The 16,481-nt window shown below is 41.9% G+C and overlaps 1 protein-coding gene and 1 long non-coding RNA gene across 2 annotated transcripts in view; one reads left to right on the top strand and one right to left on the bottom strand.

Moving 5' to 3' along the window:
- Nucleotides 1-441: 441 nt before the first annotated feature.
- LOC127019880 (uncharacterized) lies at nt 442-2,184 on the bottom strand. The gene is made up of 3 exons (XR_007766996.1): nt 2,085-2,184; nt 1,845-1,922; nt 442-519 (listed from the first exon to the last, which is right to left on the bottom strand). It is a non-coding gene; the product is annotated as an uncharacterized LOC127019880 (long non-coding RNA).
- A 401-nt stretch (nt 2,185-2,585) lies between these two features.
- SLC25A36 (solute carrier family 25 member 36) overlaps nt 2,586-16,481 on the top strand; it is a 34,076-nt gene continuing 20,180 nt past the window's right edge. Inside the window, exons 1-2 of the mRNA XM_050902424.1 lie at nt 2,586-2,647; nt 13,294-13,464. Of these exons, the coding sequence (XP_050758381.1) occupies nt 2,601-2,647; nt 13,294-13,464 (218 nt within the window). The 5' untranslated portion in view covers nt 2,586-2,600. The remainder of the gene's footprint in view (nt 2,648-13,293; nt 13,465-16,481) is intronic.

Genomic DNA, 16,481 nt, shown 5'->3' with positions numbered 1-16,481 from the left:
TCAAAGACTACAAGAGGAAAAGTGTAGCACATGCTGTGTGGATGGTATCCTGAGAAAAATTCAGAGCTAAAAACATAGAAACAAGCATTTAATTTTTTTGTCACACATCTTTCTCCTTATTGCAACTTTGTTGAGTCCTATTACATGCCTTAGTTACACTGAGCAAACAGGAAAAGTAAGTCCAAAACCCAACAGAACTTTTTTTTTTTAATTATTTCTAAAGAATCAAGCGGTAAAAACGACAGAGGATTCAGTAGGAGAGTTACTCAGGTTTTGTAATAAAATTATGGAAAAAAAATAGAATCTTACAAAGACTCAGATGAATAAGATCTTTTGAAAATGGGACCTCATGCAATCTCAATGCTTTTATTTATATTCTGGGCTCTCAAGTGTGATCCCACGTGGCATTTCCTCTCCACACTTACCTTCCTCTCCCTGATGGCTGAAAGGAGAAATGCACTGTAAGAATCTGTATCCATCAAATATTATGGGATATGCAGTCCAGCCAAAAAGTTCAACCTAGCAAGGAGAACAGAAGAAAAAGTAGTGTTAAAGAGAGCTCTCAAGAAATGCTGCAAAATCATTTTGAATCAGAGTGCTTCAGACTCCTAATAAATATTGAAAATATTTCAGTTCAGGCCTTTTAGGTGTTTCAGTGGAATATCTAAAGTTTCTAGAAAAAGATACATTTTTTTAAAATTACAAAGCATCTGATTATGTAAATAAAATGTTTCAATAGCTCTACTTATTCTTACTATTCAATAAGAATTTGTAAAAATCATCACATTACATTTTTTCATTTGTCACAGTACAAGCCATAAGTACCAGATAAAGTTAATAGCTCCCAGATTAGGAGTTCACCTATACAGATACAGAATAAAGCAGAGTCTTTGTCTGGTATTTAATCTTCTTTTGAGTTTACCAGGACATGTGCTCACTGGATGGCATCACATGGCCTGCAGAAAACCCATCTTCTGTTCCCTCTTAAGCTACTGAGGGAATTGGAAAAAATTTGGACTCATGACCTCAAACTAAGTATTTGGCATATGACTCTTCATCTTTCATGCAGCATTTAATAAAACCACTCAGAGTTTTCCAGTACTCTCAAAATAATTTATCTGTTTTAATTAACCGGAATAGGTTTATTCTTTCCTGTGTGACATCTTGTGCCAAGCTGCACATGATCCTTTCTCACTTTTTGAATGTTAAGTTTAACATGACTCATATGTATACTACAGGCTTCTGAAAGTCTTGCTTGTCTTTATTTCGGAACAATTCTCACTCATTTGTTCACTAGTTTCGACTACATGCTATGTGGAGTAGCAATGCAGAATACCAACTGCAAAATCATTGTCCTACTTCTCCTTGTCTCAGTTCAATGTAACCACTTTTCCCCCCCAGCATCTCCACACCTCACATTTCTCCAAGCCTTCTCCCACCCAACCTCCTCAACTCCTACCACTCCTGCAAAATTTCACATTACATTTCGAGCTTGTGCCTTCCACATCAGCTCACCCTCACAGAAGAGGCTTTTTTGTTTTAAGAAATGACTGCTTCAAAATGCATGCTTGTTTTATTAACACAGAGATTAAAAACTGTTGTGCTATTATGAAATAGCTCTTTGTATTCTGGAAGAATTTTGTATTTGTTATGTGGATATTCATGAAGATTTTAGCTAGTCATTTATTTGCTTTTAGGTGCTTGGATTTTCAAAATGTTGACTTAGACAACAATTTTATACACAGTGTTAAGAATTTTCCTATGTAGCATTATTTATTTTCCATTACCCATATATTTGTGAAGAAAAACAAGACAAAAGTCATCCAACAAGTCATGATACTCACTTCAGAAACGCTCCCAAGGAGCCAGTGTTTGGGTGCCTCTTTGGGGACATGCATTGCTTCAGTAGCTGAGGATATGACCTATAACGCAAAAACAAGAGGAAACAAAAACTAAGGCTGCTACATGCCTTGCTAGTACCACCGCTTTCGGACCCCGAGGGCACAGGGGCTGTTTTTTATATCCCTCTTCCCCATATTTTCTGTGCCTGCTGTATATGACCTTCCCTCAGAGCCAGCACACACCTCAGGAGGGGAGCCAGCAGCTGTGGCAGGCTGTGGGCCTCAGAGAGCTGCACATAAAGCCCACTAGAATGAACGGGACAAGGAAAGGAGACTTCTAATAGAGGCATTTACAGCAGGGACCCCGGAGAAACACCTGATACCCCGGGGAGCCGGGCCCGCTAGCCTGCCGCCACGATAAAACAGCTCCCACCTCACGGCAGGCAGTAGCTAGCCCCTCGCGCAGCTTATAAGGCGGAGCGCGGCGGTGACGTCGCACCCCTCCAGCCAATGGCGCCCTCTGTTTACTTCGGGGGGGGCTCGTTGCATATTCATGAGGAAGGCCCCCGCGCCCGGCGGTTGCCGCAGCGGCTCCGAGTGGGAGGCGGGGCGAGGCCGCCCGCCCCGCCCCGCCCGCCCCGCCGCCGCAGGAAGCCGCGCGGCCGCGGTGCGTATTTATGCTGAGGCCTGCGAGGAGCGGGCCGGCCGAGCGCGGGGCGGAAGCGCCCGGCAGCCCTCTCTCCCGCCCGGGTGCAGGCGATGAGAATGAGCCAGAGAGACACCCTGGTGCACCTCTTCGCCGGCGGGTAGGTGAAACCGCCGCCCGGCGGGGAAGCGGGCACGGTACCGGTCCCGGCCCTTCCGCGCGGGCTGTCAGGCGGGGCCGCCCGCCCGTCCCTCCTTTCCCCGCAGGCTCCGCTGCCCAGCGGAGTGGAACGCGCGGTGGGTGCCGCCCTGCAGCTGCCCCCTGCCCTGCAGCCGCCCCCCGCCCTCGTCGCTGTAACCCGGGAAATGGCTCCTGTGGGGTTTTCCCGTCCCGCCTGCCTGGGGCTGCGGGGGTCCTGCCCCACTGCTGAGCCCGCGGCCTGGCCTAGGAGGGGGCGGCCGCGCGTGCTGCGGGAGCCGGGGGCTCGGCCGCGGCCTGGAGCGGCTGCCCAGTGCCGTCGCGGGGGCCCCGCCGGGGCGGGAGGGCTGCGAGGCGCTGGCGCCCTTCCTCTGTGCCTGAGGGAGCCCGGGGGGGGAGAGGGGGTCCCCGGGGGGCGCCGCTGAGGCGCTGCCGGCGCGCCGCTTCCCGCCCGGTGCCCTGAGGCCCTTCCGGGCCTGCCCCGGGCCAGTTGCGCGCGTTTGGGCCCAGCCCTGTGCGGGGCTCCGGCTGCCCGGGCGGGCGCCCCTGGCCCTCGCTGGGAGCCTGGGCACGCCGCGGGCCTGCGGTGCCTGCCAGGCACCCTGGGTGTTACGGTTTGTCACGGTCAACGTGCGGGTGGTGCGTGGGCCCTTGGGGGAAGCGGGGGTGAAGGTTTCCCTCAAAAATAGCCCGTTCCCTCTGATCGTCGTTCCAGGAGTTTGTCCTTTATCTGGTGTTTCCGTGGAGAAACATGCCGAGCCCTCTGTGCCTGGGCTGCCCCACCGCATCAGAGAGGCTGCCCAAACGTCCCACTGTGTTACTCGAACGTATTTCAACACTGGTGTGTCCTGCTTTTAGGTGTGGGGCTTGGCACGGTCATGCAGCTTTCCGCCCACGAAGACAGAAGAAATCAGAGGGAAGAGTATAGCTAGAAGTAAAGATGTGGCCCTTGTAGCCTTGGTTAGGTTTGAGGTAACTCTTGTACCTTCGCAGGTGTTAGTCTCTCTTCATCTTTTTAAGATTTGTAGTGCTCGGGATGTGTGCAGTTATGCAGCCTGTGGTCCCGCCAGGGATGGAGTGGGAAGAGCACCCAGCTTAAAAGAGAAAGCTGGGGATCCTGTTTGGCTTAACTATAAAAGTGTATTTGGGTAGTGAGCATGGCTGGGCGGAAGTGGGAGACGTGATAGACTGAGAACACACTTTGCATCCCATGAGGGAGCTTGAAGCTTTCCATTTGTGCTCCTCCTTGACAAAATGAGCTCACTGCCTCTGGACTGGGGTATTTGAGGTAGAAGAATAATGTAGCATTTACTCTGAGCAGGTCTGGGTAAGTTGGATACATATGAGCACTTTCTCTGCTTCGGGCACACTTTGCAGGTTTCCAGCATTATGCACCTGATTTGGCGCTTATGTGGGTGCTTTTTCACCCCCCTAATTTCTGGCACTCCATTTAAGAGGAGAGTGATTATGCAGCAGGAAGCCCAAGATGATGTGTGTACTTTTCTTCAGACTTCATGTCCTTGTAAACATTCAGAAAAGCAGTAGAAGGAGTGCTGCCTTATTGTAGCACTTGAACTTGATAGCTCTGCACCAGAGATTACTAGGCAGAATTGTGCGTAATGATAGTGACAGGTTTATAAATCTGAAACTTAGGACTGGATGAAGATTGCTCAGCTCAACTCATCCATTCCTATTTTTTGCAGAGAAGTCTGGTCTATGGTTAGCTGCTGGCCAGTTGGGTCAAGGGTTATACTGTGAGTAAAAGGCTGAATGCCATTTCCTCATGTGCCAGCCACGCATTTCCTGTAACCTCAGTTCAGCAAAGGTAACAGTGTATATTTGGTCACATTTAGCAGTCAAAAAGTTATTCCGGGTCATCTCATGACTTCTTTGCGAGTGTGGTGGACTACAGATCACCTGAGTGATCTTCAGTGGAACTTAAAGAAAAAGGAAGGAAGCTTTGTTTTCCTGTAGGTTTCACTGGAGGCTGTATGGCAACAACATGATTACTCAATCTGCTGGCCTTTTTTTTGTAATGTCTAAGTTCAGTCTTCAATTCCTGCTTTCTGTAATGAAACTGTAACTGATGACGTTGCTGTTTTAGTAATGTAGGTGGGGCCATCCTGGGATTTTTCTGTAGCTGCCTAGGTTGTTTCATGACCAATTCAACAACAACTGTCGAACTGCAATACTTCTGGGCTGTTACAAGTTTATGTTGGGAGTTAGTTTCATATTTCTAATAATTTTTTCCCCCTCATACCTTTTTTCCTATCTCTGCGTCCTTATCCCTTTCCAACAGGTTTGATAGACTCTTTTAGCAGTGCTGGCCACTGGGGCAGTGATGGTAAGGGAATTACTCAGCAATTACTACTTGGTTTTTCTAAAGTAATTCTTACTCAAGTGGTTTCATTTTTAAGAATCCCATCTCTGTTTCGTAACTGCATGTTAATTGTAAATACAACCATTATTTTGTGATAGAAATACTAACTCTAAGTCTAAAAAGAAATAATATAGTACTCATTTTGGAATGGCTTTAATGTAGTTTCAAGCACCATCATTGAAGTGATGCATTTTTTTTTTCCTAGAAAAGAAAGCGCATCTAAATTATTTTGCGGAACTGGTTCATGCATTAGCCAATACATCAAAAAAAAAAAGTACTACTTCATTTACATGCAACCCTCCCCATTTACTACTTGGACCTTCTTGACTTTTTAAAATAGGATATTCTCTGAAGTTCTAGATGTAAAAATAACAGCAATTGCATTTAGAAATAGAAAATACATAGCATGAGAAGAGCATCGCACTTACAGTAAATAAGATAAGGTAGAAATATAAAGAATTCCTTTTTAATAAAAAAAGGTCACTAACTTTTAAGAACACATTCCTTAAAGAAAAGCAGTTTTAACTGATAGAATTTGTAAGCAAGTGGTTCCATGCAGTAACTTTGTTGTTACCTAAAGATGCTTAAGTGTAGTTTTCTAGCCTATATTCAAAACTGCCATTGTGCACTCTATCCTGAAGAGTAATTGCAGGGAGCATACCTGAATGGATCGATAGTGTACCTGGAGTTCAGTTTCATGCTGTGACATGTTTGAAATCACTTACCTAGCTCATATTTTGTCATGATGCCCCTATTTGTCAGGTTCTATTTCCGCAAACCATGTAGTTACCACAGCTCCGTTAATAGTATCTTGTCTTGCTAATAGTATCTTGTCCTTGTGGGAGCAGGAGCTAGCTGGATGCCTGTAGTGTTGGATCATGATACAAAATTGTGCTTCAGGTGAAACTCTTGATTTTTTCTTTTTTCTTTTTTTTTTTTTCTTCTGAGCTACTGGGTTGCATTGCTCAAAACTCTTCTGTTTCAGGAATCAAACTGTAGATTTTTTGGCATATCTTCTGTTTTTCCATCTCGTAGTCAAATAGCAATTGTTGTCACTGTAGACAGCATGTTGGTGGTATAAACTCAGGTGCTTTTATTCCAAACCAAGAAGAAATCAATTGAACATTCTGCATCCTTAAACTACAAAGTCTTGTGATTGAAATATAGACTTTAGGTGAACGTTTTAGTTCAAGTATGTAAGTTACATAGTTACATGCTTTTCTAGTTATTAGTCTACTTAAAACAACAACAAAAAGTAGTAGAAAGACCTTAATGTTTTGCTTTATAGGGAAGATTAATATGTTTTGGATGTGCCTGCTTGCAATCATAATTGGTACGTTGAATGAAAATTCAGGTGTTGGCTAAAAAAATAATTTCCAGGTTTTCATGATTTATTCTTCATTTCCAGAAAGCTTATGACAGTAATTCTGTATCATACAAACTTCATCAGGGCATGGGAACTTGCCTGGGCTTTGTTTCCTCAGCAAAAGGAGGGACCGTTTTGGATTAGGAGGTGGACAGCTGCTTCTCTCAGTTCAGGGTTGGACAGTCTCAGGTTTACTTCTTAATTCTTTCTTTACTCTTGATGTTTCGTGCAGAAAGTTGGCTGTTTTCTAATTTAGTATGTGAGGGAGTATAGGGAGGAGTCTCTATTTATTTGCCCTGATTATAGAACTGTCTCAAATTGATCTGTAATTTAAAGCACTCTTTGTCTGACAGAGGTTCGTAGGAAATCCCTGCAGCGGCTGAAATAGTTAAGACTCAGAAAATGTATTTAAGATAAATGTTTGAATTCTTCAGAAAGATCAGACACTGTTGAAATGTATGAAGTAAAGGTGAAAGACCCTTGGGTTTTTTTTATTTAAGAAGATATTAGTTAATAACGTAGCAGGTAGTGTGATGATAGGGGCTTTTTTACTCCCTTTCAGAAAATAGCCACTTGAGCCATAACTGAGTTGCCAAGCACTTGGACTCCCCTCTACCCTAAAATACATTCCTGGCATAACCCTGGATGTCTTTCAGAACAAGTTCTTCCTGTTGTAAGGCACAGGAGAAGGTTAGTACCTTCCTGTCCAAACCTCAGGTTATTTTTGTGTTCAGATACTCTTGTGTGCAGAATAAGACAGTGTTTGTTTAAAGCACTGTGTAGCTTGGGTTTTGCTCCATGAGGTTACCAAATTGCATGAAAATTGCTGTCAGTACTTGAGAAACTGTGAAGCTTGTGTGTTTCTCGTATTTCCTTCTAGATGACTGATGTTTTCAGCTGTTTTTACTTAATACAAAAGTTGTTGTAAATATTTATTTACGCTGGTGCCTAATAGAAGCTACACTGTACATGTTGATGTTTGTTTTGAATAATGGAACCCAGTGATGCTTGTTCCCCTTGTGATGTTTTTCCTGCTTTCACTTGTAGGTTTCTGTATATCAGCACATCAGGGGTATTTTATTTTTACGCTGTTAATTAGAAATAGCAAGTTTGATTAGTATTTTTAGTTTAAGGATGTTAGCATCACTTACCATTTCTAAGTTTCAGCAAAGAAACATAATTGGTGGCTACGGGGGTTAAGGGTTTCTGGCTGCCAGTACTCCTAGTCTGTCATATTAATACTAAAGATGGAAAGGTGTATAATATACAAGTTTAGCAGTATAATAACAGGAAAACCCTGAAAATTCAGGATTAATGAGATACATTCCTGCTCTTTCTGGAAGTTGTACTTGCTAAAGCCCTTAAATACCCTCAAAAGAGGGATACTGTAAACTTAATATCCAAACCTGCAACTTTATATGTTGGTGTGAAAGTTAGTCATGTGTTGTAAGACAGCTCTATGAAATTGCTGATAGATTTGGGACCTGAGTTTGCAGTAAGAGGTGAAGAGATTAGAAGGAGTTGTGTTTGCAAGTGGCTTGGGTTTTGTTTCTTTTGACAGAGTTTTGAGCTCAGTTTTCTTGCTGTTTCTCTTGGCAGGCAGTATTTCATGGAACTTTCGTTTTCATACAGGAAAGAGAAATAGCTGGTAAAATACGTGAATGAATGTAGACCCAAGATAACAGGGTCAAGGGTTATCTTCAAGTCTTTGAGGCTGTGGTTACAAATACTCTGAAAGGTGAATCTGAGACTAGCACTATGCAGCCTTGTCTTTTATTTTTATAAAATACATAATTATCTGAAAGAATAAAAATTCTTGCACTGACAGTTTCAATTCTAGGTCAGCTGACACTGGTATTGGGAATATTAATCTGCTTTGGAGCATTTACAGGCAGTCCAGTGGCTGAAGTTGAGACCCTCATCTATGCTGGGGCTGTGTCTGCTTTTACTTGCAGGGGTGTAAGGTAACAGTAGAAGATACTCAACTACTCTGGACAAAGGCAGTGATTCCTTAGCAGATACCCTCAACTTGCAATAATAAAAGAAGGTTTTCTTGTGCAGCCATCTCTGGAAATTAGAACCTGGGATTTGAATGCCAAACAGGATTAGGTTTTTGAAGCATATGGATATTTCTTTCCTTGCAGTGTCTCACAAATAATACAGGTTTTCTGGGGAAAATGGTTGTCAATACTGTATCTGTGTTGAATTGCTAGCGGAGTTTAAGGTCCACATAGTTCCAGGTTTGTTTCTGTTAATCCAGTGAGGTGATGGACTTCTAAATGTGCATTAGGGATCAAATTAAATGTTGCGGGTTTTTTTAATGGGTGCTCTCTGGAATAAGCTGCAGTTTAGGAGAACATTGCCATCTTCCTAGATTCTTCTGTTCAAGAGATGTCAAGTAGACAACTGTTCTTAGTTTTACTGTTGTTGTTTTGTCACGATCCTGCAGGTTAGATAACTACATGTCTCTCTATCTGTTTCACTGAGTGCGATGTCTCTTGTGCCTTCCTGTACAGTTTAAGCTACAGATTTAATTCTCTAACTTGACTCTGTTAATAGTAGTGGGATTTGAATCTTCCTTTTTTACCTGTGTGTTTATTTTTGTGGATTTACCTACTGATCTTTGCTCTTCTGCCCTTCAAATTACTTGGGACCTACAGGTGGATTCTCATGCCCTTGTATGGTCAGGTGTTTCTGATGAAAGTCAGCTTTGCAAGTTTTTCTTATACTCACTTGGCAAAGCTGAAAAAGGCTTGTAGTAAACACTGATTAGATGCAAATGTCAAATTTAGGATAGGTAAGATGAGCAAGTGGTCTTCTGAACAGCATTCATTAGAAACTGCTGTAAACATTCAGACACAAGAGTGTCTCAGGTTTTGCCCTTCACTTCCAGTTTATACTCTGTCAGCAGGAGTGTATTTGCTTACCTGCTCACTCTACCAGGTGAAACTCATCTAATCCTGGAGGAAAAGTAACACATTAGTAAGTGTTCTCACAAGTCACAGTTGTTGGGCTTCAGCATCTCTGGTCAGGTACTAGGCCTCAGAGTAGCTTTAGGGTAGAAATTTCTGAAGTAGTTTACAAAAACCCACCTGTGTCATTGAGGAGAAGAAATCTAATAATTTTCTAACTCTTAAAAAATGTTTTTCCAATTGTGCTACTCCCTAATTTGTGTTAAGCCACAAACTAAAAAACCTCCCCTTAATTTGGGCTGGTGAGGAGGGTAGCAGGAATGGTGGCAGCAGTCTGCTGGCAATTTATAGAACACTTTTGCTAAGCTGGAGCTGGTGGCTGGCTGTTAATGGCCTGCCAGGACTTGGAGCACAAAGAAGTAGCTGTCTCTTTCACAGTATTTCTAGCAGTGTGTTAAATAAGCAAGGCTGGAAATATATTTCTAAGTAAAATACACTGTCATTGATGCTGGTGACAACAGCTGGCATGCTTCTTAAAAGTTGCTTATTTGTACAGGGTGCATAGTTACTGAATTGTCTCTCTTCATTGACCTACAAGCTATGTTTACTGACAGTTTCTCATAAACAGATTTTTGTCAAACCTTGCAGTGTTTATCTTAAAGTTCAAGTGAACTAGATAAATCTGTGTAGTTCCTGGATTATGCTTTCATTTGGTGGTTCAGTTTGAACTCGGAGGATCTTGTGACTACTGAGCAAGGTCTGGTTCCTCAACATTTGGGGACTTTTTCTTTCACTCCTTCAATTCCAGATGCTTTCTCTGTGATATGGGGCTTTTTGAGGGCTGGGAGAGTGAGGTATTACATTTTGACAGAAGTAGAAATCAGTGATTTTGCAGACTTGTTTGTGAGCAATGCAGAACCACATAGCACTATAAAACTTCTCTGGTTTCTTCATTTGTAAGTACCAATTTAACATCTTGAAGATAGGGGACAGAGGAGACTTTTAGTCCAAACTATCAATAGTTAGTGGAAAACATTCAAAATATTCTCAGGTTCAGTTGAGACATCCTAAACTGTTTAAAGAAAAAAAAACCAAAACAAACCAACCACCCAACAACACAACAGTAAAAAAACTGCAAAGAGTGCTGATTATGTGAAATGACTTGAATGGCAGAATGTGGTGCAGGTAAAGGATGCACAGTTCTTAAAGGGAGGCAGGTGATCTGCTGCTTCCCTATGATGCATGTAAAAATAGTGCTGGCTGCTGTTACATCAGCTGGTTATCACTGAACAATGCTTGCTGTAGGCAGATTTAAAAAGAACAAGCATTGAGTAGCTGTATGTCTGCCCTCTTCCCTAGTAATCCATTGCTGAATGAAGTATTTCTAAGCCATCCACAGTGAATGTCTGACAGCAGTGCTGTTGCAGTCAGGCATCCCTTGTGGTGATTTGGGTGTGGTGCAGAGGAGCATGCAGGATACAAGCTCCAGGTCAGCATTAATCTTCAACTTCGGAAAATTTTTCCAGTGCGACGTGGCTGTGGAGCCAGTAGCATTAAAGGCTCCAAATTCCAAGCCCTGTTGAAGAATGCAGGCCGAGTTTTTTCCTCCTCCTTTCTTCCCGCTTCCACAGTATTTATCTCATTAATATAAACCATACCACGTGCTTTCTCTTGCTATTACTGTTGCTTGAAAACAAGTCCTCATGTAACCTGTCCAAAATCGAATGCAGAAAGATCTTAAAGGGAGTAGGCTTGAGGGGATCAGAAACAGAGGGGTTGCAAGAAAGGAAATGAATTCTAAAGCCAACTTGCTACACTGCCTGCACAGTCACGTTACCATACAGCAGTGTCTGCTCTTGAACTGCAGGAAACACAGTAACTTGCTGTCTGTCTTGAAGATGCTCAAGCTCTAAAGCTCCATGTCAAGTTGTTTTCAGGGCTGGTCTGCCTGTGGTTCTCATGTGGTATTCATGTCATGAACCTTAACATGTTACGGGCTCCTACTGCTTCCAACACTGGCTAAAATAAATATTAGCACATCTAGTCCATATCTTCCTGCAACTCTTATTTTAAAAAGTCTATTTGTAGCTTACCATTAGAAGAGTAAGCAAGTGAATTGCTCATTCAGAGATGTTTAAAACATGCTACTCTAAAAGCTGTATCAGTCTTACTGCATGTGTACAGCACCCACTGGAAGACTGTCTTCCATCTTTGTGTGAGAACGCTTTTTTCCAGACTGACAAAGAAACTATTTCTTTCCTCAATTAAAATTTGGAAGAGTAGACTTCAGTCTAATGTTGGGCTTAGGGGTGGGACAAGATGCCTTTAGGCTTAGTAATAGGATACCTCTAGGTCACTGGGTTTAAATGGAGCATTAAGTGAACATCATCAAACATTATCCTACTTTGCAGCTGTTTGGTATTGGCAGTTCAATTCATACGAACAGATTAGTTTTTTAGGATGCAGTGCTGTGCTAACAACTACCATTATTTCTGGTGTTCTCTGCAGTAGAAGAGAGTCAACAGACTAAAAGCTACCTTCCTATGAAAGTTAATAGGAGATCTTGAGACTTAGCTATTACTCCTAATTTGTGCTGAACTCTCCTTTGCATTTTGGAAGACGTTATTTAAAAAATACTATGAACAAGTCTTACAGCTTTTTAAAGGTTCTGGGGGTGTTTGAGCCTCTTGTGTTACAACAAAATAGCTGGTAACTATCTTGTCAGAATCAAACACCAGCTCTAGTTACTGCATCAGAAAAGTGAATGCTGGGCCCTTTGAATTTAGTACGAATTGTATTTGTGTGTTAGTGGATTTCAGACTGAGTTGTTAGTAGTGTTAATTAACACCCTAACTTAAATCTGGGTTTGGTGTGTTTTGTTGTTTTTTTTTTTTTTTTTTTTAAAGGGTGCATATAGTGTCCTGGTCTTAGTTTTAAGAAGGGTATTTGGCAAAGTTAAGAATACTGATCTCAGAAAAGGTTCAAGGGGAGCACTTTTTTGTAATGGTAATGTCAAGGAATTTGGGGTTGTCTTTGAAATCAGAATTTGTGGATTTGATATTTTTCCCTCAGAGATTGTATGTGATCATAGTTAAACAGATAGGAGTGTAGATATTAATAAATGAGTTATGAACAAGCACCAGAAGAATCCTCTGAGCAGAGCTGCTAAAAGGCAGTATGTTCTCGGCTGTGTTCTGCTCTAGCAGAATGCGAGTAACTCCACTGTCAGCACAAGTCACGCATGGCTTGCCTTAGCTTGCTCACAGAAACGAGTGGCAGATTGAAGCAAAATCTGCAAGTCTTCACCTGGTTAGCCACTTAAAGCTCTTTTGTCTTCCCAGGTTCTACTCTGCAGTATTCTGTACTCAGAATCTAGTCTGTCTTGCTGTAATGAGCAAAACTCAGGAAGCACTCAGAGTCGTTGCTTTCATGGTACAATGCTCAAAATACAAATGGAGTTTTGAAGATGTCTTCATAAGTATTTTAATTTTGTTAAATTGCCACACCACAGTTTTTACCAGTTTTTATGTGTGTGCATAGTGCATAAATCTTTTCTACCCTTAAGGATTTTTGGCACCTTGTTTGTGGTCAGCAGAGCAATAAACATTCAAAAAAAGTTAAAATTTACCATAAGAAGTTAAACATTTCAGATACTGAGCTACTTTCCAGAACTGATTTGAACAGCATGTACTGAAGACTGTGCACCGTCACTACTTTGGGAAACTTTATTTTTGTCTGTTTAAATTTTCACTCCAAGTTGTGGGGTTAACAAACTGACTTAACAGTTTGCTTGCCTTCAAGGGCGAATAACTGCAGCATTGTCATGCATGATCCAGTTGTTTCTTCACCTTTTGCAATTTGACTGTGTTGAGTATAATGTTAATTATATGTGAATGTATCCTTCAGTTTCTTTGCAGTTTAGAATGTGATGATCGTATTTCTTTTTGCAGATGTGGAGGTACTGTTGGTGCAATTCTGACATGTCCACTGGAAGTTGTGAAAACACGATTGCAGTCCTCCTCTGTGACTCTCTACATCTCTGAAGTCCATCTCAACACTGTGAATGGTGCTAGCATCAATCGAGTAACTAGAGTTTCTCCTGGACCTCTCCATTGTTTGAAGTGAGTGTACATGTTACTAGGTTTTTGGTGCATTTTAGGGAGGGAGGAGAGTTGTGTTGGACAAATCTGTATGAAAGATTCAGACTCTTATGTCTGTCATGATGCTACCATGAGATGACTTTCCATATTTTGCCTTGTAACTGTAATTAAGTTTCACATTCCGCTTTTCCAAATGTCCTTCATGCTTGAGTTTGTACCTTGAATTAGCCAGAGCATATATACCCTGTACAATTCACAGCTCCCAACTACGTCCCCAAAACTCACTGGCAGCACTGTAACACTTAAGTGCCAGACTCTATTTTCATCCTGAAAGTGTTAGTATAAGACTTTTTAAACTGTTTTGTGTCCAAATCATAGATGTCGCCGAATATGGAGGCAAGAAGCCCTATGAAAATTAACTCAGTCTTTTAGTCTCTTAGAGACTCAGTCTCTCTCAACTTTCACCACTCTACACCCTTCCTGCCTTTTGGTATCTTTTGGTGGACGTGTGACTAGTAACACTTTTTTAGAGCTAGTAAGAGATTGGTAAGGCCAGATTTTGCCATGATTTGGGACGTTTTGTTTGCATAGCACCTCACTGAACAGGGACTACCTTGCCTCTCCTTGCCACCAGTGCTTGTGATGTTCAGTAGCCAGCAGGAAAGTTGTATGGCCACAGTTAAACTGCTAGTACAGACCACAGGCAGGGATCACTTCACTCTGGGGGACTCAAGCTAGCCAGTTATGGGGAGGTACCTTCAGTATTTGGGAATGAGGGGGGGTTTCGTCCAGAAAGGACCTACTACTGCTTCTTGCATTAGAAAGAATTTGATGAGACTCAAACCAGGTATCTTCTATCCCCAATTAATCAGTGAGAAGTAGTTTGCAGAGAGCCCCTTCTGCCAGTTGCAGTGTAGGATTTAGGCTTAATCTGGTTAGAGGATAGGATTTGCGTAAATGGAGGTTGTACCTAAATAGCTTCTTGAATGGAAGATAGTTCTTATTGTGGAAGTTTTGATTCAGAGCCCTTTTATGTATAAGAGTCTGGGTGAACAGGTATGTGGAGGGAAGGGCTCGGATTGTGATGAGGAAGGAGAGCTCCATCCAAAACACTTGCCTTATTGGGTTTTCTTGATGGAAGTTGAGCCCTTCAGCTTCTTCCCTGAATGTTTGGTTATGAATTTATCTTCTATTTAGAAATATATCTGAATGAATAGCAGGATGAACAGATGTTTGTTATATATGTCCCTCTGCTAGAAGCCTGCTATGCTTTAAACCCATCCCTAAAACCTAAAATAACTTGGTCTGCCCAGGAAGCAAATTCAGACTGAGGTAGAGGTAGTCCATGATTAACTTCATTAGTAGGGCTTGTTTGGTTTTGGTTTTTTTTTTTAAATCTGCTTCTTAGATGTGTTGTTTGTTTATCTGTGATACAAGAATGTGTATCTTCTGCTGCTTTTGTTCTTTGCTTACATGTGTTTTCTTCCAGGTCAGTATCAAACAACTGAGATGCCAAGTAACTTTTCTGGGTTTCAAGTTCTTTAAATACAGTAAATATGAAAAAATCCCAAATAACATGGCAATGGATTGAGACAATAAAAATACGTAGGTGCAGGACATAATTGTTCTTGGTTAAGGGACTGGGGCTGTTTACTGGACAAATCAAACTGGATCCCTCTGTCACTCTCATGCCTTTACTGTCACTTGCTATTTTCTGACTCGTAGGTGTCAGGGTTTGGTTGTTTCTTCTCATACGAAATTCAGTGCAGGCTCACAATACTTAATCTAAAAGCAGGGTGAATCAGGCAAATGATGTCAGAATTTCAGTTAACTGACTGCTGTGGAATCACTTCTGCATCTTAAGTGTCAACAGAGGTGACTTCAAAGGCATCTCTGTCAGGAGACAAACTTGGAAGAACTAGTGCAGGTGACTGCATTCTCTGGCAGCAAGTGAATTCCCTTATTCTTAAATACCTGTGGTGTGTATCATATTGCGGATGCCTCTCATAACTAACCTTGCTGAGTTTAAACCTGAGGTCTTGATAATAGAAGTCTGACCGGCCTCCCAATGCAGACTTCCCCATGTGACATAAGCAGGTCAGCTGAGGCCATACGGAGCATTTGTGCTGCTCTTCCAACCATGGATTTGCCATTTACTGCTTTCAATAAACAGTGCAGGCTCTGGGATCTGCTCTTTAATGCAAAAAGTTTGTGTCTTATTTTCAGTGTAGGCTCTGGAACTCCTCCAGCTGGTGTCTGTGAATACAGAAGAGGGTCAGTAACTACCACCATTGTAATCCTGTCTGCTGTAACCTCTAACTCTTTGTTGCTCTGTCAAGTCTTGGGACACTGTAGATCCAGAAGAAACAAATAGACCTGGTATACTTCACTCTTAAGTTTCTCTTAAGACACTGACGTTCCTGCTGCTTTGTATACATGCATATGTTATATATGTGTATATACATATGTGTAACACATGATGTTGTGGCCGTAGTGATTTTTAGGTAGTGTTTTAAGTGGACACAGATCATGTTAATTGGGTTCAGCTTTGCTGTAATCTGATGCTGTGCCTGTGCTGAGCTCTGGAATATGGTAAGATTTTCTGAATAATTCCTTCTGTAAGTGTGAGAAATGCTTTCAGGATGACAGACATGTCTAAGTAATTTGTATTTCTAAAGTGCTTTTGAGTATGTGTCCAATACTCCAATTATTGCTGTGAAGCAATGCTACCCACATAGTGAAATCATATCCAGCTGTTATGGACATGAAGCTAAGATGTTGCTGGACGCGTTATATGTCAGCATTCCTAAATAGTGATGGTGACTGTGCAGAACCACCATTTTATTTTTGCTTACTGAAAACAAATGTAAACTTTTAGTTTGATTTAGCAGCAGAACTGTGGTGAATCAGCTGCTGGAAATTAGAATAGGTTTGGAATTTCCTTCAGTGCTATAGATGGCTTTAACCTGTTTGTTCTGCTAGTAAATTCCAAACAAAATAGCCATTAATGCAAGGGTAGTTTGCTTTATTGAGTAATT

Source organism: Gymnogyps californianus, chromosome 10, assembly GCF_018139145.2.
Source record: "Gymnogyps californianus isolate 813 chromosome 10, ASM1813914v2, whole genome shotgun sequence".
NCBI lineage: Eukaryota > Metazoa > Chordata > Aves > Accipitriformes > Cathartidae > Gymnogyps > Gymnogyps californianus.
Note: the sequence above shows the minus strand (reverse complement) of the source record. Positions and strands in the feature narration are given on the sequence as shown.